Source organism: Phyllobates terribilis, unplaced genomic scaffold (genome assembly GCF_046119375.1).
Source record: "Phyllobates terribilis strain yellow unplaced genomic scaffold, ASM4611937v1 Scaffold_3__8_contigs__length_932513732, whole genome shotgun sequence".
Classification (NCBI taxonomy): domain Eukaryota; kingdom Metazoa; phylum Chordata; class Amphibia; order Anura; family Dendrobatidae; genus Phyllobates; species Phyllobates terribilis.
This window is the reverse complement of record NW_027362763.1, coordinates 469,810,606-469,829,775: the sequence shown is the minus strand read 5'-3', so window position 1 is coordinate 469,829,775 and position 19,170 is coordinate 469,810,606. Positions and strand designations below refer to the sequence as shown.

The following is a 19,170-nucleotide window of genomic DNA, read 5'->3' as shown; positions in this document are numbered from 1 at the left end:
TATCATTGCGGAAAAATCCGCAGCATGTCCATTATTTGTGCGTTTACGCATGCGGATTTGCCTACACAATGCATTTGAAAAACGCATGGCAAATCCTCAAGTAAAAACGCTTCAAAAACACTTAAAACTCGCATGTAAAATCCGCATGCGTTTTTATTGGCAAGAACATGCAGAAATGCTGCGGAAAATTGCTGCTTCAATTCTGCATCTAGGGCACATAGCCAAAATGTATCACTTACTTGGCTGCTTAGTGTAGTTTTCCTAAATTACAGTTTTATCAGCAGGAGATTATCACTAGAGGACTAGTAAACCTGCTGCCATGAAGTCCTACATATTCATGAGTTGTGAATAACCCCATCCCCCAACACTGAATGGCAGCTTTCTGTGTACACTTTGCAAAGCAGTGGTGTGGGTGGGCTTATACAGAGAAATGGTAAATTAGCTTCATGTAAAACTGTGATTTTATGAAAACTGCAGCAAGCAGCCCAGTAAGTGATACATCGCTGGAATCAGGCTCTCTACCATTACATTATGCTAATCTCAGATGGAGTAGCAAATACCTGGTGATAGATTCCCTTTACCATGTTTTCAACATAAAATACTAAAAGATTGGACTGACTTGATTAAAATTGAAGTCCAAATTGAAGTTCCGGTTGGTGAATCTACACTACTTTACTAAATAATTTCATCTTGAATTTTATTTCTAATGTATTCTTTTCTATAGAGTAGGAAATCATCCGATTTTCTAAGGATAGTTTCACACAAGAGGAGTGCTATGCATTCAACACAGTCGGTGGTGAGGGTCGGTACATGAATTCTCTACCCATAACCAGTATTCAGACTTTCCCCCTGCTGTGTCAATTCAGCGCAACGAGACAGACTGTGTTCAGACTATGAACTGTGGGCTCCTTTTGACATCCTTTCCGTCGTTGTCCTTCTTTTTTGCAAGACACAATCGCGTGGTAGACTATGCAATTTTTTCCTGCAAAAGAAGGAGACGGTTTGCCTTATTTCAGTGAATGGACACAAAGATGTGAATTCATTAATGGAAAACATGTATTAGCAATTCACATATATTTTTTCTATACCAGTGCAGTAGTCTGTGTCTAAAAACATTAGGTTCAAGATTATTCCTGTCACGAACCGGACAGCACAATATCTGGGTACAACGTGATGATATAGGGGTGAGGAAGGCCCTAACGGTAGGGAGCGAGGGATGGGACTCCTCCTGACACCGACCTATGTCTGTCCCTAAGCTCCCCTAACACGCTATGCGGGTCCTTCCCCCCGCTGCCGTCACGTGCCTTATTCCTGACTGTCACCTGAACTTCACCTAGCTATTGAACTGGCCGACAAGGACGCTAGCCTTATCACTACTGGTAAAGTAACACAGGGTAAGATGACAAACAAGTGACTGGCAGCAAGAAAAAACAGCTTAACTTAAAAACAGCAGCAAAGCTCCAAATCTGGAGCAAAAGCTCCAGTAACGGCACCAGGGTACAGAACTCCTACAGCGGCTCCACACCTCCAGCTGTTCTGCATACAAATGAACTCTATAACCAACCATCAGCTGATGGGTCATGTGTCTATTTAAAGGAAGGTGGGAGTGGTTCCAACCTACATCAGCTGACCTGGCCTCAAAAAGCTGCCAGCAAGAGACTAACATTAACCCTTGCAGGATCAAAGGAAAAAAACTACCATTTAAATTCCTGCATAACCACAGCTGCCACGAATCCCCTAAAGATTTGTGACAATTCCTGAATAACGCATCCATAGGAAAATTGAATGGGACTAAATGGTGTCCATAAAGAATACAAATTTGGATTTATAAACTGACAAGCATATGCATATACAGATATATATATATATATATTTTTTTTTTTTTTTGTGTCCATGTTGACTGCCCTTATTCACGAAGATGTCAATTCTAACATACGGTAAGGTTTTTAACATTAGACAGTGTAGGAACCGCCCCGAATAGGGTCACCTTGTCGCTGGTGGGATGGCTTTTATGTTTGTTTGTTTTTTTTATCAAAAACAGTTTACTAAGTACCCTCTGCTATTTAAATGCAACTTTGCTTTTTACTTATTTAGTTACAGAAGGGTATATGCTCATTTTGTTTCTTTTAAGATTTGTGAACATGTATTTATATGTAGCATGTATACTAACTTAAACTCCAGCTCACTTTGTGTTTTTTTTCTTAGGATAATTTAAATGTAAGCTAAAATCCAAGCTACATATGCTCAATAGACATGTGCAGTTCCTAATAGCAGCTTTTGCTCTGCTTTTTCTCTGTAGATCCAAGAACTGCTTTACAAGGGTCAGAGTGTGCAAGACGAGCTGATACTACAGCTTATAGTGGACAAGATCAATTCTGCAGAAGTCGCCCACCGAGGTAATGTGTTGCATTAAGGAACAGACTTTTTAAGCAGTTTTTGCATGTTTTATTTCTTTCCTCTGTTTTAAAATGGCTAATAACACAAGCAGTAATACGTACTAGCTGTAAGGCAGCATTTAGTTCTGTTTTTGCTCCTATGTTATTCCAATAAAATTTTAATTAATTGTAGAAATGCACTTTTTTACTGGAAATATGCAGAATGAAAAAACGACTGTCAACAAGGCGTAATAAACAGCATAATGCCCTTTCATGATTATTTACTATGCAGATTATTATTGTATAGCTGGAGTTACAAACACCAATCAGCCATAGCATTAAAATCATCTGCCTGATATAGTGAGATGCTACATTGTTTAGGAAGTAAAATCCACATTAATGCCAGGATCCAAGGTTATACAGCAGGACATTGCCCAGAGCACCACAATTCCTGTGTCAGTGCTTTGCCTTTTTCCCAGAGTGTATTCTAGTGCCATCTCTTACAAACACCCCCATCCACATGATATAAAACAAATTGGATTAATACAGATCTGTCCACTTTCTTCCATTTTTCCATAATTCGGTTCTGATGCTCATTGATGCCATTGATGCTCATCTGATGCCATTGTAGGCGCCTTTGGTAAGGACAGAGGTCTGCAACTACACAGCACTAAAAGCAGCAAACTAGGTGCACCGTGTATTCTGACACCTTCCCATCATAGCCAGCACCACCTTTTCCAACCCTTTGTGCTACAGTAGCTGAGATCAGACCAGATGGCTGCCTACAATCATCATCTTTTAGTGTCCATTACCATGTCACTGGATCACCTTTGGTAGATACCAGGTAGGACTACTTTGGATAGATACCACTGTATACCGGTAACACCCCATAAGGCCTACCATTTTGGAGATGCTTTGACCCAGTTGTTTAGCCTTAACAATTTTCCTTTTGTCAAAGATGCAGATCATTATGCTTGCTTTTTTTCTTGCTTTTAACTTCAAGGAACTGACTGTTCACTTGGTACTTAATATATCCCACCCCTTGATAGCAAGCATTATAATGAGGTGATCAATGTTATTCAATTCATTTGGTTTTCTGTTGTAGCTGATCAGAGTACGTGGCAACTCAGCACTCAAATGTTCATAGATCACTTTCTATAATCTTTTTAATGCCTAACTAATTTGTAAAGTAAATTTTAAAAAATGTATATACCTAGCATGCAAAGAAAAATTATCTTTATTCTGTAGTCCAAGGCAACTTCCTTAAAGGGAATGTGTCATTAAGGTAAACCCTCCTAAGTCATCCATAGCGGCATGTAGGTTATTGGAAGCTGAATAAAATGGCACCTTGATATCTGAGATCTGATGTCTTATTCCAGTGAAATCCAAGTTTTTCTTATATGTAAATGAGCTGTTCAGGACTATGGGTCGGACACTGATCGCCATGACAATCTGCCTCCACAGCTTATTTTAAATAAAAGTGGGCGTTACCAGTGTGAAACATAATTAACACAGGACAGGAGAACTGAACTTTATCTCATAACAAACACGTTAGCAGCTGCAGCTCTCACAGCTCTGCTGTAATGCAACAATATTACAACACTGGCTGCCTGTGAGATAGAAACTGAAGCACTGAGAGGAACCTGCAGATGTGTCAATTAGGCTATGGTCACACTATCAGTATTTGGTCAGTATTTTACATCAGTATTTTTAAGCCAAAACCAGGTGAGGAACATTCAGAGGTGAAGTATAATAGAAACACGTCACCACTTCTGTATTTATCACCCACTCCTGGTTTTGGCTTACAAATACTGATGAGAAATATTGACCAAATACTAATAGTGTGACCGTAGCCTTATAATCACACTCAGCTCTGCAGTGAGATCAAGAGAGCAGAGGGCGGCCATTACACATCACACTGGTGACAAGCCGTTCATGTAAAATAATCTCTGGAGGCAGGTTCTCATGCAGATCTGTGTCCGGCCCATAATTCTGAACAACTAATTTACATATAAGAAAAACATAGACTTCTCTGGAATAAGACATCGGATCGCAGATATCAAGGTATTATTTTATTCAGCTTCCCATGACTTGCGTGCCCATATAGACGACTTAGGAGGGTTGATCTTTCTGACAGATTCCCTTTAACCCCCTTCACGACATATGATGTACAGTTCCGTCATATGTCGTGTCCTTGCCTTTGATGTGGGCTTGCGCACCTAGCCTGCATCTTTACCTGCAGATGATGGCTGATTTAACAGCCAGCTGGTGGAGCAGAGCAGTGCTGTCAGCGGCAGTGGGGGCGCGTCATTCCACTTGATCACAGGGCGCCGATGGGTTGCCTTGACAGCCAGGGTCTGTGAAAACCTCTGTACCTCTCTTTACGAGAATCCTGTGACAGACAGCGTTTAGCTGGCATTCATAGAAGATCATGATTTTAGCTTTACAAGCAATAAAATGATTGCAGCTTCAAGTCCCCTAAGAGGACCGACAAGTACAGTAAAACGGGAGAAAAAAAACGTTTTTAAAATATGAAAAAAATAAAAAAAAAGTTAATCACCCCCGTTTTGCCACATTAAAAATAAAACAATTAAAAAAAATAAAAAATACACATATTCAGTATCATTGCATTCCGAGAAGTCCGATCTTTCAAAATATAAATTAATTTGATCAGTAAACGGTGTAACAAGAAAAAAATTGAATTGCCAGAATTACCTTTTTTTTGGCTGCCGCAACATTGCAATAAAATAATAAAATACAATAAGAGGCGATAAAAACATGGTGTCTACCTCAAAAAATGTAGCTTCATTTCAGGGAAAACATACACCGAAAAGTTAGCCGGGGACTACGTGTCTCAGATGACTAGTCAGAGGCAGGTCCCTATGCAGCTTCTCCCCCTCTTCTACACTGGCAGATCTCTTCCTATATGGCTGTATAGGGAGAGACCTGTCAGTGTAGGGGAGCGGGATGGTGAAGTCATCCTAGACCCATGGTCCACGGACCGCTTTTCAATGTCTGTTTTCTCTGAAATGCTGATGCGTTCGGGTAGCATAGATCTCCCAGCAGGTTCCCTTTAAGAACAGGTTGGTTATTTTCTTTGTTTGATGCTGGTCCTTATAGCAGTATGTGCACAGGTACTATGGCGGCACTTACACACTGGGTTAGGAGTAGCACTTTTCAGTGAAAAATGGGGGTCCAGTGATTTCTCAGTGCCCTGACCTCTTAGTAATCAGTATGATTATTAGCAGTATATTAGTGAGATGCAGTAACTCATTTGGATTAGAACGCTCTTTTAATGCAGAAGTTGCGTATCCACATTATAATTTTTAAAGCAATTTTATAATTTACCTTCTAGTTAATTAGTTTAGAATCGCGCTCGTTTTTATCCATATTCCAGGCTACGTGCTTTGCGGACTACCATCTCTCTCTGAAGAATTCATAAAGATTCCTGAACAGATTGAATTAATAAAGAATTTGAAATTAAAACCCGATGTCCTCATCAATATTAAGGTAAAAGACTGGAGATTAATGACATGCAGTTCTGTAATGTTGACTTGCTTTTCATTGACCAGCCTATTATTTTATGATGAACATGGTTTGTATAAATGGGATTAGTATTTTATTAGTTCTGAATATTAAATATTGTATGGGAAGACTAAGCAAGCGAACATCCACTGCAGCTAAGAAATGTTAGTACCTGAGATCAATGGGTCAGTAGTATTTTGAGTGGGTTTTTTTTTTTATATGAACACTGACTATTCATGGTTATTTTATTTAAAGCAGATCTATCACTGTATTTCACAAAACAGACTGTATACAGTATTAAACGGAATCTGCCTGGTTTGGTATGTAATCTGAGAGCATCATAATACGGCAAGGAAGCCTGATTCCTCCGATGTATCACTTACTGGGCTGCTTGGTGTAGTTTTTATAGAATCCTTGATTGTCTGATGTAGATGTCTCAGAACCAAGACCCCACAGCTTTTTGTGCACACTGTGAATTGTCAGCAAGCTGCTAATCAGTGGTGGGGGGCGGGGTTACATAGATTTGCTTGATTGCCTGGCACTTGAGATGTAGTCCTGTAGTGTTACTCTCGTGCTGATAAAATATTGATTGTATTGAAACTAAAACACGCAGCCTAGTAAGTGAGACATTCGGTTAAACTGGCTCTTGTGCCTTTTATTATGGTGCTCTCAGATTAAACAGATTCCCTTTAAATCGTAGATCTCTTAGACTTGATGAGGCTGGCGTGCTTACTTTAAAAATCAATGTCAGATTGTATAATGCTAAAGTAAACATTAGTTTGTTTATTATTAGTCAGGGAAACTTTAAAAAAATGGTTATTAACCACTTGACGCCGGTGGCCCTTTTCCGTTTTTGCGCTTTCGTTTTTTGCTCCCCTTCTTCCAGAGCCATAACTTTTTTATTTTTTGGTCAATTTGGCCATGTGAAGGTTAGTTTTTTGCGGGACGAGTTGTATTTTTGAACTACACCATTGGTTTTACCATATTGTGTACTGGAAAACAGGAAAAAAAATCAAAGTGCGGTGAAATTGCAAAAAAAGTGCAATTCCACAATTGGTTTTTTTTTTTACCAAGTTCACTAAATGCTAAAACTGACCTGCTATAATGATTCTCCAGGTCATTAGGAGTTTGCAGATACCAATTAAGTATAGGTTCTTTTTATTTAAGTAGTGAAAAAAAAATCCAAAGTTTGTTAAAAAAAAAAAAAAAAATGGGGTCATTTTCCGAGTCCCGTAACGTCTCCATTTTTTTGGATCTGGTGCTTGGTGAGGGCTTATCTTTTGTGCGCCGAGCTGACGTTTTTATTGATACTATTTTGGGGTAGATCCGATGTTTTGATCGTCTGTTATTACATTTTATTGCAATGTTGCGGCGACCAAAAACCTATTTACCGAGCTGATTAATTCTTTTTTTTAAATTGATCAGACGATTCTGAACGCAGTGATACCAAATATGTGTATATTTGATTTTTTTTTATTGTTTTATTTTGAATGGGTCGAAAGTGGGGTGATTTGAACTTTTATTTTTGGAATTTTTTTAAAAACTTTTTTATATATTTTTTACAAGCTTCAATAGCCTCCATGGGAGATTAGAAACTGCGATCATCTGATTGCCTGTGTTACACATAGCAAGGCACCAGCCCTGCTATGTGTAACAAAAGTGCTCATCTGCTATGAACGCCAACCGCGCCGATGGGCAGAGCTAGTGACACGCTTCCGGCTTCGGCGATGTTAAATGCCACTGACAGAGATTGACAGCGGCATTTAACATGCTAACAGCCGCGGGTGGATCATGATTCCACCCGCGGCTATTAGGGGCACATGTCAGCTGTACAGATCAGATGTCATGTGCCCGGAAAGGTGCGGGCTCAACGCCGGAGCTCACACCAAAGGAGAAGACACGATATGCGCCGTACAGCGCATGTTGTGAAGGGGTTAAGCCAGTCTGACATTGATGTCAAAGTTAGTATACCTGCCTCATCAAGTTGAAGCTATCTATATAGTAATGTATGCAGTTTGTATTGTGAAATCTGGTAACAGATCTTCCTTAAACATGCACAGCTAACTATAAATTCAGCTCTGTACTGAAAACTGAGGCCTCTAGAAACACTAAAAATCTTTTTATTAAACATCTCCCTTGTTTTTACATTAAAAAAAGTAGAAACAAACAAACACCTATCCACTTTTCACTGTCTTGTTTTTGTTTGTTTTTTTAACACCCTACCCCAATGTCAAGGCGCACTGTGTCATATAGCAGTACAAAATATTCAATATTTTGTTTTATCTGTGTTCAATTAAAGTGTCCAGATAAAGATTTGAGCAAAAGACTGAGCGGACTTAAGCAAGATCCAGGGACAGGCAGAGTTTACAAGCGTGAAGAATGGGATTCTGCTCTAAAAGAGAAAAAGACGAAACCTCAGGAAGGAGAAGAAGAGGGGGAGGAAGAAGAGGAAGAAGAACTAGAGGAAGAGGTAACATCATTCCAGTGAGCTGGACTACAACGGATCACAGTGGATAATAGTATTTTCTACTGATAACACCAGATTTTATCTATAAAAGGTGAAAGCTAATCGACCTGCCTCAGGGTTGGACATATTGTTTTTGACCTTTATATTTCAATCATTATTTTAATTAGTCGGGTAGGAGTGTAAATGGCTTGCTTTGTGCAATCTAACATATTCTGCATACTTAAAAAATATGCAGTTTTGACTTATTTTAATAGAATAGAAATGTATTTTTTAAGATGCTGCACATATTTTGTCCGCTAACATATCTCATATTGTTTGTGAATAATTGCGTATCTCACTTGAGACTTGAGCTTTTTGTTTTTTAATCCATGCATGGTAATTGTAGCAGGGTCTGCTAGAAATCTCACATCATTGTAGCCTGCTCAGTGGTTCTTCAATATCTGCCATTTTGAGGAAATTGATTTGCGCAGATTTGCTTTTATCTCATCCAAAACATTTTTTCCCATTAAGGGAACGTCTCAAAATCTTAAATGGTTAAAATGGACGGTTTATGGAAATTTAATTGACCGCGAGTTTGTTTTGAACCAACACACTGTATCCTTGTGTGTGCACCAGCGTCCACATGAGAGCCGATCCCTTACAATATAAAAATATCATAGGGTACTTGGTTAACCCTGGTAGGTGCCTGAACAGTCTGGGCCCGGTCCTGCTCTGTCATTATCTATTTTTACCTTTGCTAACACATAGTGAGGTGAAGTACAAGAGTTAGATCGTCCCGATTGGGTACACCTTGTCGCGGTGGGATGACTTTTACGTTGTTTTGATCCAAATATTGTTAGCTAAGTACCATATGTCTTTACATATACTAGTTATTTACTTACTATAGGGTATTCGCTCATTTTTTTAGGTTCTGTCTGTTAAATGGTCACAGTGTGAATGCTGAAGTATGCATTGCACTTATACCAATCTATGCTCCAGCTCATTTTTTGGGGTTTTGTTTTAGTCTGAACGATCAATCAGGATTACACTGCCTTCCCTTGAAAGCAGGAAGCCAAGAGGCAGTGCACTCCTTAAGTTAAATGAAAGTGTCTAGTAGTGGTATTCCCATTGGTCAGGCAGAATAATTTATTGTCATCTCTTTAACATTGCCCACAGGGATAAAGTTACTGAAAGTTAATAGATGTCCTGTTCTGTTTAGGAAGAAGAATTTGACAGTTTAAAAGAAGTCTTAAACCAGCTTGTGTATAGACCTGAAGACTTCCCTGAAAATGCCGACGAACGCATATGGTTATATAAAGACACTCTTTTGCGGCCCGTAGAGGTGAGATACTGAGTGTGTTTATGTATTACTAACAACCCCTATGTATATGAAGTGACTTTTTTTCTGAATGTAACCAGATGCTAAAAGAAATCCTATAGTTCTTTTTTCTGATTGTATTTTCTTTATTCTGTTTTCTGTACATGACACATGGACCATAGGAAATAATTGACTAGAGATGTTCATTGACTTCTATGGCAGAGTTTTATATGTGTGTTTTGGGACCTGTGCAAAAGGTATTATGTATTATGCTGGGGTGAGGTGAATGGTGAATCCTGTGTTATCTATATAGGTTTTACTCTTCAATGTAACTTGCCTGTGGTGATAATGAGATGACATTTAAACGGCCATTTACACTGCAAGATAATCGTGAGCGAGCATTGTTAAAAACACTCATTTTGCAATTATTTTGCAGTGTAAATAGGCTGCTGCTCACCTGATGAATGAGCAAAACACTCATTCATTGGGTGAAGTGATCATTTATGCAAAGTAAAATATCATTCTCTGTGATGCATCGTCCTATGTCTACGGGACTCACACTGCTTATAAGTATGGCAGTCTATGCGCACTGTGCGATGTAGTATAGATCGCTCAGGCACTTCATTTATTTTGTTCTGCCTGTGTATACGGGCATTTAAACAACCGCCGATCTGTAAGAGTTTACAGATCGGAGGTCGTAGTGTTTGCCACCAGGTCATCTGGTTAAATGGACCATTAGAAGTGAACTCTACATATCAGAAAGTGTCAGCCTGGGGACGTGGCCTAGCAGGGCATGTGAGAGGACGTGTGTTGGAGCTCTCCCGCTGCATATACCGAATACAGGGCTGAACGGAGGCGCTGCCGAACGCCTGAAATGGTGCCCGAGATTGCGGTGAGCGTGAGGAACCCACCGGAGGCTACATCCGAGATCCAGATGACTCACAGGAGGCAGAAAGAGCTGGGGACAGACGGGAGTAACCGGACCCAAGATGGAGCTGGAGCAGCAGAGGAGGAGGCAGCAAAGGCAAATGCTGCATACAGGAGGAAGATGGAGGTGATCTCCAAGCTGAAGAAGTTTGCCAGAGTGGAGGGAAAAGAGAGGCAGCAGCAGGGAGCTGGAGGTGAGGAGGCTGGAGGTGTAGAGGACACAGGGGAGTTGAACAGAAAGCAGTCCCAGGCACAGTACAGCCCAATTACTCAGCAGATCCCCATGCATGCTGATAAGTCACAGGATAAGTGTGACTCACCCCACCCCCTGCAGCAACCTCACAAGCCCCTGCACACCATGAACAGCCTGTAGACTCATGTGTAGCAGCTGTGAATGAACCAACACTGAAGGATGTATTCTCAGTAGTGACATTTTGCAATTCTGCACTCACAGCCCTGACCCTGCAGGTTGATGGCTTAAAGTGTGAAATGGCTAATTTCCGTACTGTCAGGCATAAAGCTGAGGAGAGGATGGAGGTGGTGGAAGAGCGTGTAGGCAGTGCTGAAGATCAGATTGCTGAACTGTTAGGCTATGTGCCCACGATGCAGAAATGCTCAGGATTTTTTCCTGAGCGTTTCTGCATCTCCCTGGCAGAAAAAAATGCATGCATGCGGATTGTACATGTGTTTTCCTGCCAGGGACATGCGGATGTGAAGCGTTCTTCACTTGCATTTCCGCATGCGGTTTGTCAAGCGCTTTCCAAGCGATTTTAGCATCACTTGGAAAGTGCTTGACAACTCGGTCACACTATATAAATCCATGCAAACAGCATGGATTTATATAGTGTGACCCAAGAGAATGTCAAAAAGTAAAAAATAAACCTATACTTACCTTCCGATGGCCCCTGCAGTCTTGCTGCGCTCCTGTGCTGGCTGCCGGCAGATCGCAGTACGCTGTACTGAAAGACCTGCCGTCACATGACTGTGACGTCATCGCAGGTCCTTCAGTCCTGCGCGATCTTCAGGCAAGCACAGGGAAGGAGTCCGGGGGCCGTCAGAAGGTGAATATAATCTTTATTTTTTATTTTATTCTTTTTTTACAGCTTTTTGGGTACCTGGGTGTGGAGGAGAGTCTCCTGTCCTCCACACCCGGGTACCATCCGCACATTAGAACGCGCCAATTACGCAAGTTCAGATGCAGTCTTGCGGAATCGGCGCGTTCTAATGCAAGTCAATGGCGGCGAAAACACAGCACTTCCGCAAAATAATTGGTAGTGCTGCGTTTTTTTCCGCAATGATAAATTTCCGCAGCATGTGCACAGCACATGCGGATTATCATTGGGGACATGGCAGGCCTTATACCATGCGTTTTTTAAGCGTTTCTGCAGCGTTTTTGCTGCTGCGGAAACGCTTAAAAAACGCATCGTGGGCACACAGCCTTAAGAAGGGAGAAGAAATACAGTACAGACCAAAAGTTTGGACACACCTTCTCATTTAAAGATTTTTCTGTATTTTCATGACTATGAAAATTGTACATTCACAATGAAGGCATCAAAACTATGAATTGACACATGTGGAATTATATACTTAACAAAAAAGTGTGAAACAACTGAAAATATGTCTTATATTCTAGGTTCTTCAAAGTAGCCACCATTTGCTTTGATGACTGCTTTGCACACTCTTGGCATTCTCTTGATGAGCTTCAAGAGGTAGTCACCAGAAATGGTTTTCACTACACAGGTGTGCCCTGTCAGGTTTAATAAGTGGGATTTTTTGCCTTATAAATGGGGTTGGGACCATCAGTTGTGTTGTGCAGAAGTCAGGTGGATACACAGCTGATAGTCCTACTGAATAGACTGTTAGAATTTGTATTATGGCAAGAAAATAGCAGCTAAGTAAAGAAAAACGAGTGGCCATCATTACTTTAAGAAATGAAGGTCAGTCAGTGCGAAAAATTGGGCAAACTTTGAAAGTGTCCCCAAGTGCAGTTGCAAAAACCATCAAGCGCTACAAAGAAACTGGCTCACATGAGGACCGCCCCAGGAAAGGAAGACCAAGAGTCACCTCTGCTTCTGAGGATAAGTTTATCCGAGTCACCAGCTTCATAAATCGCAGGTTAACAGCAGCTCAGATTAGAGACCAGATCAATGCCACACAGAGTTCTAGCAGCAGACACATCTCTTCAACAACTGTTAAGAGGAGACTTTGTGCAGCAGGCCTTTATGTTAAAATAGCTGCTAGGAAACCACCGCTAAGGACAGGCAACAAGCAGAAGAGACTTGTTTGGGCTAAAGAACACAAGGAATGGACATTAGACCAGTGGAAATCTGTGCTTTGGTCTGATGAGTCCAAATTTGAGATCTTTGGTTCCAACCACCTTGTCTTTGTGCGACGCAGAAAAGATGAACAGATGGACTCTACATGCCTGTTTCCCACCATGAAGCATGGAGGAGGAGGTGTGATGGTGTGGGGGTGCTTTGCTGGTGACACTGTTGGGAATTTATTCAAAATTGAAAGCATACTGAACCAGCATGGCTACCACAGCATCTTGCAGCGGCATGCTATTCCATCCGGTTTGCGTTTAGTTGAACCATCATTTATTTTTCAACAGGACAATGACCCCAAACACACCTCCAGGCTGTGTAAGGGCTATTTGACCAAGAGCGAGAGTGATGGGGTGCTACGCCAGATGACCTGGCCTCCACAGTCACCAGACCTGAACCTAATCAAGATGGTTTGGGGTGAGCTGGACCGCAGAGTGAAGGCAAAAGGGCCAAAAAGTGCTAAGCATCTCTGGGAACTCCTTCAAGATTGTTGGAAGACCATTTCCAGTGACTACCTCTTGAAGCTCATCAAGAGAATGCCAAGAGTGTGCAAAGCAGTCATCAAAGCAAAAGGTGGCTACTTTGAAGAACCTAGAATATAAGACATATTTTCAGTTGTTTCACACTTTTTTCTTAAGTATATAATTCCACATGTGTTAATTCATAGTTTTGATGCCTTCAGTGTGAATGTACAATTTTCATAGTCATGAAAATACAGAAAAATCTTTAAATGAGAAGGTGTGTCCAAACTTTTGGTTTGTACTGTATGTCCAGCGCATTTCGGAGCTGGAATTTAAAACAGACGATCTTGTAAATCGTTCCCGTAGGAACAATCTAAGAATAATTGGGGTGCCTGAAAAGCTAGAAGGGAACAAACCCACAGATTATATCGAATCATGGCTGAAAACCAAAGTGGGAGGAGACAGCCTTACAAAATTGTTCGCAATGGAGAGGGCTCATCGAGTAGCATCAAGACCCTTACCCCCAGGGACGGCCCGAGATCTATCCTGGCAAAAATCCTAAACTACCGGGACCGCAATCTCCTACTTAGGAGAACCAGACACATGGTAGACTTAACTATTGATGGCAACCGGATATCTATATACCCGGAATATTCCGCGGCAGTTCAAAAGCTCAGAATGAAATTTGGAGAGGTCAAGAGGAGGCTACGGGGACTGGGTTTGGCTTACTCAATGCTATATCCGGCCAAATTAAGGGTGGTGGCTCTGGGAGGGGTACACTTTTTTCAGACCCCTAAGGAGGCGACAATTTGGCTGGATCAGAATGACAAACGTATCATAGCAGATGGGGCCCGTTGAAGAAGGCTCTGGTTGTTCGAGGGTTAATTGTTATTAAGATTGTAAAATTTGTTATAGGATAATTGTCCTTTGGTACTGCGGGACGAAAATGTTTATAATTGTTGTGTTCGGCGGCGCAACAGGCATTTCATTCTGTCATCGGTGGGCGGGAGAGACGAAGAGGTGGAGAGTTAACTAGAAGAGTAGTAAAGTGTTCGACATCTCAGACCCTAATAATTGCTAGGTTGTGGAAAGGTGTTCTCCTTTGTCTTATAGAGAGTGTGGTATAGGTATTAAAACAAAAGATTGATAAAGTTTGTGTGGGGAAAGGGTTGGGGAAGTTCGAGGGGTAGTTTAAGTTTAGTTTTTAAAATGGGGAATCGGGGGGCGGTAGGTGTTAGAGAAGGGAGGGTATTGGGGGGGATGGAGACCAATGGGGGGGGGGAGAAGAAATACTGATATCACTGACTATGATGGGAGGAAGAGTTAAAATTTTGAGCTGAAATGTTAGAGGCCTATCTAACAACACGAGACGAACAGCAATACTGCAATATATTATGCAACAAAGGCCCTTGGTGATATGCCATCAGTAAACACACCTGGTTAGTGAAAATATAGCTGTGCTACAGAAGAGATGGGTGAGGAAGGCGTATCACTCGACATTCTCAGCCTACACTAGAGGGGTGTCAATACTGGTACACTCAAGCACGCCGTTTGTAGAGGTAGAGGTGTCGATAGACAAAGATGGTCAATATGTATTTGTAGTGTGTAAGATTTTCAATAGACTATTATGCATTGTGTCTGTATATATCCCTCTGCCATACTCGGGGAAAAAGATGCAGGAAATTCTAGAAATATCGGGTAGATGGGTAGGGGTTCCTATGCTTATAGTGGGTGATGTAAACAATATTGTCAATGACCACTGGGATAAGGGAAGACATAAGGGAAGGAGTGAGGGGAATGAGACAGCGTTTGGTAACTATTTGAAGCAAGTAGCCTTGACAGATCTATGGCGGGTACGAAATGTGGATAAGTACTGCTACTCCTGCTATTCGGCCTCTTATGGCTCTTTGTCCTGTATAGACGTAGCCCTGGGAAATGAATGGATGGATAATTTGGTACAGGAGATGGAGTATTTACCAAGAGTGGTGTCGCACCACAGTCCGCTAGTGGTGCTACTACAAATTGAGGACCAGGGGAGTAAATCGGGGTTGGGATGGAAGATTCATCCTTTTTGGCTGCAACTCCTAGACATGGGGAAGATTGGTGATGAGGTCGCTGAATTTTTTAGGCTTAACGAGGGTAGTGCAGAGCAACACATTGTTTGGGGCACTATGAAGTCATATTTAAGGGGGATTTTGATCAGAGACCTATCAAGGCATAAGACTACAACCAGAAACAAGGATATAGTGGTAATGGAAGAACTGAGGGCAGCAGAGGGAGCGCTGAGTAACCAGAATTCACAGGACACGCAAAACCGCATGAAGGCTGCTCAGGAAGAGGTAAATAAACTACATTTGCACAAGGCAAAAAACCAAGCAATGTGAACTGAGGTCTAAGATGGTAGACATGCAAGAAATAGGAGCATGTTCACACTAGCAAAAAGAAGCAAAACCTACAAAAGACAAAAATATATCTCATACCCTACCATCATTATATATAAATGTAAAGCAAAGTTGCATAATAAATATAGGGTACTTAGTGAACTATTTTTGATCAAAAAAAGTATACAAGCCGTCCCACCAGCGGCAAGGTGACCCTAAATTGGGACGGTACCTATACTGCCTATATTAAAAACCTTACTGTATATCAAAGTTGAAGTAATGCATATAAAAGGGTAGACAAATAGGACCGGGTCCCAACTCCAGACCACCTAGGCCCGTGGTAAGCTACATATATACTAATCAGCTCAACAAAGGGGATGCCACACCCTTAAATTGCACAGAATGCAAACAAGACAAAAAACCAAGCAATGTGAACTGAGGTCTAAGATGGTAGACATGCAAGAAATAGGAGCATGTTCACACTAGCAAAAAGAAGCAAAAGGCAGAAAGGTTGAGGGCATTTCAAACAGAAGCTTTCTATGCAGAGGGTAAAAAAGTAGGACAACTGCTCTCAGTGGTGGCTTCTGCGCAGCGGGACTCGGCACATGTATATGCATTAAAACAAGAGAATGGCAGTGTAGTTACTCAGGGGGAGCAAATTTTGGAAGTCTTTAGGGGATTGTTATACTCCTCACAGTCGCAGCAGGTGGAAGAGGAGATTGATGCGTTCCTAGGGGAGGCTCACCTACCTAATTTAAGCTACGAAGACAGTGAACAGCTAGATGAACGGCTTTCAGCAGAGGAATTGGAAGAGGCTTTGGCATCCATGGCGGGGGACAGAGCACCGGGGGCAGACGGCATCCCAGCTGAAGTATACAAAAACCTCAATGAGGAAATAATAACTAAATTGTTAGGGGTATTTGATGAAGCATTGGAGAGGGGAGTGTTACCCACATCTATGAGGGAGGCCATTGTTGTGGTCATTCCCAAAGCTGAAAAAGATCCACAGCTGCCAGAGTCATATAGACCAATATCACTTTTGACAGCCGATATCAAAAAATGGCCAAGGCTCTGGCGAACAGACTAATACGGGTAATAGACAAGGTAGTCCACTCGGACCAATCAGGCTTCATGACAAATAAATCCACTGCTGTCAATTTAAGGAGGCTGTACTTAAACATGCAAATTCCAGCTAAAATGCGGGTAAGAGAGTGGTGGTATCTCTGGATGCACATAAAGCCTTTGACAGTGTGGAATGGAGCTACCTGTGTATTGTCGGTGCTGAGTCGCTTTGGGTTCAGGCCAGTGTTTACCTCATGGGTAAAATTGCTGTACTCCTCTCTAACAGCCAGAATTAAAGTGAATAACAAACTGTCGGAAAGCTTCCCTCTTTTTAGAGGTACGAGATAGGGGTGTCCGTTGTCCCCGCAGCTATTTGCCCTAGCTGTAGTGCCATTAGCTGCCAAAATAAGATCACAGGAGGTGAAGGGGTTTGTATATGGGAAAACAGAGCAGAAGATAGCTTTATATGCTGACGATATTCTACTATTTTTGGAAAATCCTGGGGAAGCCTTGAGAAATGTAGTGACACTAATTGAGGGATTTGGACAGATATCGGGACTACTCATTAACTGGGATAAGTCATGTGTTCTGCCGATAGATGGAAAGGGTGACTGTACTGGGGAGGTGGGACTATTCACCAAATTAAAGGTATTTCAACAATTTAAGTACTTAGGGATTCATATAGCTCTTCCATTGATGACATTTGAGGAGCTTAATATATGCTCTTTATTACAAAGACTGCGCACTAAAATCACAGCGTGGAATAAGTTACATTTATCGGTGGTGGGCAGAGTGAACCTCCTCAAAATGATTGTGATGCCGCAACTGTTATATGTGCTGCATAATTCCCCCATCTGGATCCCAATGAGCAAGTTCCGCAGGATAAAATCACTATTTGGAGAATTAGTGTGGGGTAAGAAGAGTCCCAGACTTAAGCGGGAAAAAGTGCAGGGACCAAAAGAGGAGGGAGGCCTAGCGCTCCCTAATCCATGGTTATACTTTCTTTCTGCACAAAGCCAACACCTCAAGGGCTGGGGGGAGACTATGGAAATGGGACAGGTACCTGTCAGTTTGGAGCACTTAATTAACCCCTTCACAACCCTAGGATTTTCCGTTTTTGCATTTTCATTTTTTGCTCCCCTTCTTCCCAGAGCCATAGCGTTTTTATCTTTTGGTCAATATGGCCGTGTGAGCAGGGCCGGCTCCAGGTTTTTGTGGGCCCTGGGCGAAAGAGTCTCAGTGGGCTCCTTTAGCACATACCACGATTCATGATGCACAGATACAACAGATAAATATATATATATATAGTACAATGCAAAGATTTCACTTACTACATTACATGAGTGATATCTATTGTAAATTCTACAATAGCTCAGAAACCGGCGAATCCTCACAGCGCACAGTGCAGACTGGACAGTATAGTCCTCCATACAGTGTAATGGACCCCATATAATGTTCCATACAGGATACTGACCCCCATAAAATGCTCCATACAGGATACTGATCCCCATATAATGCTCCATACAGGATACTAGCCCCCATATAATGCCCCACACAGGATACTGCCCCCCATATAACGCTCCATACAGGATACTGGTCCCCATATAAAGCTCCATACAGAATACTGGCCCCCATAAAATGCTCCATACAGGATACTGGTCCCCATATAAAGCTCCATACAGGATACTGGTCTCCATATAACGCTCCATACAGGATACTGGTCCCCATATAACGCTCCATACAGAATACTGGCCCCCATAAAATGCTCCATACAGGATACTAGTCCCCATATAAAGCTCCATACAGGATACTGGTCTCCATATAACGCTCCATACAGGATACTGGTCCCCATATAACGCTCCATACAGGATACTGGTCCCCATATAAAGCTCCATACAGAATACTGGCCCCCATAAAATGCTCCATACAGGATACTGGTCCCCATATAAAGCTCCATACAGGATACTGGTCCCCATATAGCGCTCCATACAGGATACTGGTCCCCATATAATGCTCCATACAGAATACTGGCCCCCATAAAATGCTCCATACAGGATACTAGTCCCCATATAAAGCTCCATATAGGATACTGGTCTCCATATAACGCTCCATTCAGGATTCTGGTCCCCATATAACGCTCCATACAGGATACTGGTCCCAATATAACGCTCCACACAGAATACTGGCCCCCATATAACGCTCCATACAGAATACTGGCCCCCATATAACGCTCCATGCAGGCTGTTCCCCCCTTATAATGCCCCATGCAGGATGTCACCCCCCCCCTTTTAATGCCCTATGCAGGATGTCACCTCTCCCCCCTCCATATAATGTCCCATGCAGGATGTCAC

General features: G+C 41.9%; 1 protein-coding gene across 2 annotated transcripts in view; it reads left to right on the top strand.

Moving 5' to 3' along the window:
• Nucleotides 1-19,170, top strand: part of AK9 (adenylate kinase 9) — a 151,933-nt gene that overhangs the window by 35,970 nt on the left and 96,793 nt on the right. For both annotated transcript variants that reach the window (XM_073675841.1, XM_073675840.1), the window contains exons 5-8: nt 2,300-2,396; nt 5,773-5,885; nt 8,200-8,370; nt 9,566-9,688. In XM_073675841.1, the coding sequence (XP_073531942.1) occupies nt 2,300-2,396; nt 5,773-5,885; nt 8,200-8,370; nt 9,566-9,688 (504 nt within the window). The remainder of the gene's footprint in view (nt 1-2,299; nt 2,397-5,772; nt 5,886-8,199; nt 8,371-9,565; nt 9,689-19,170) is intronic.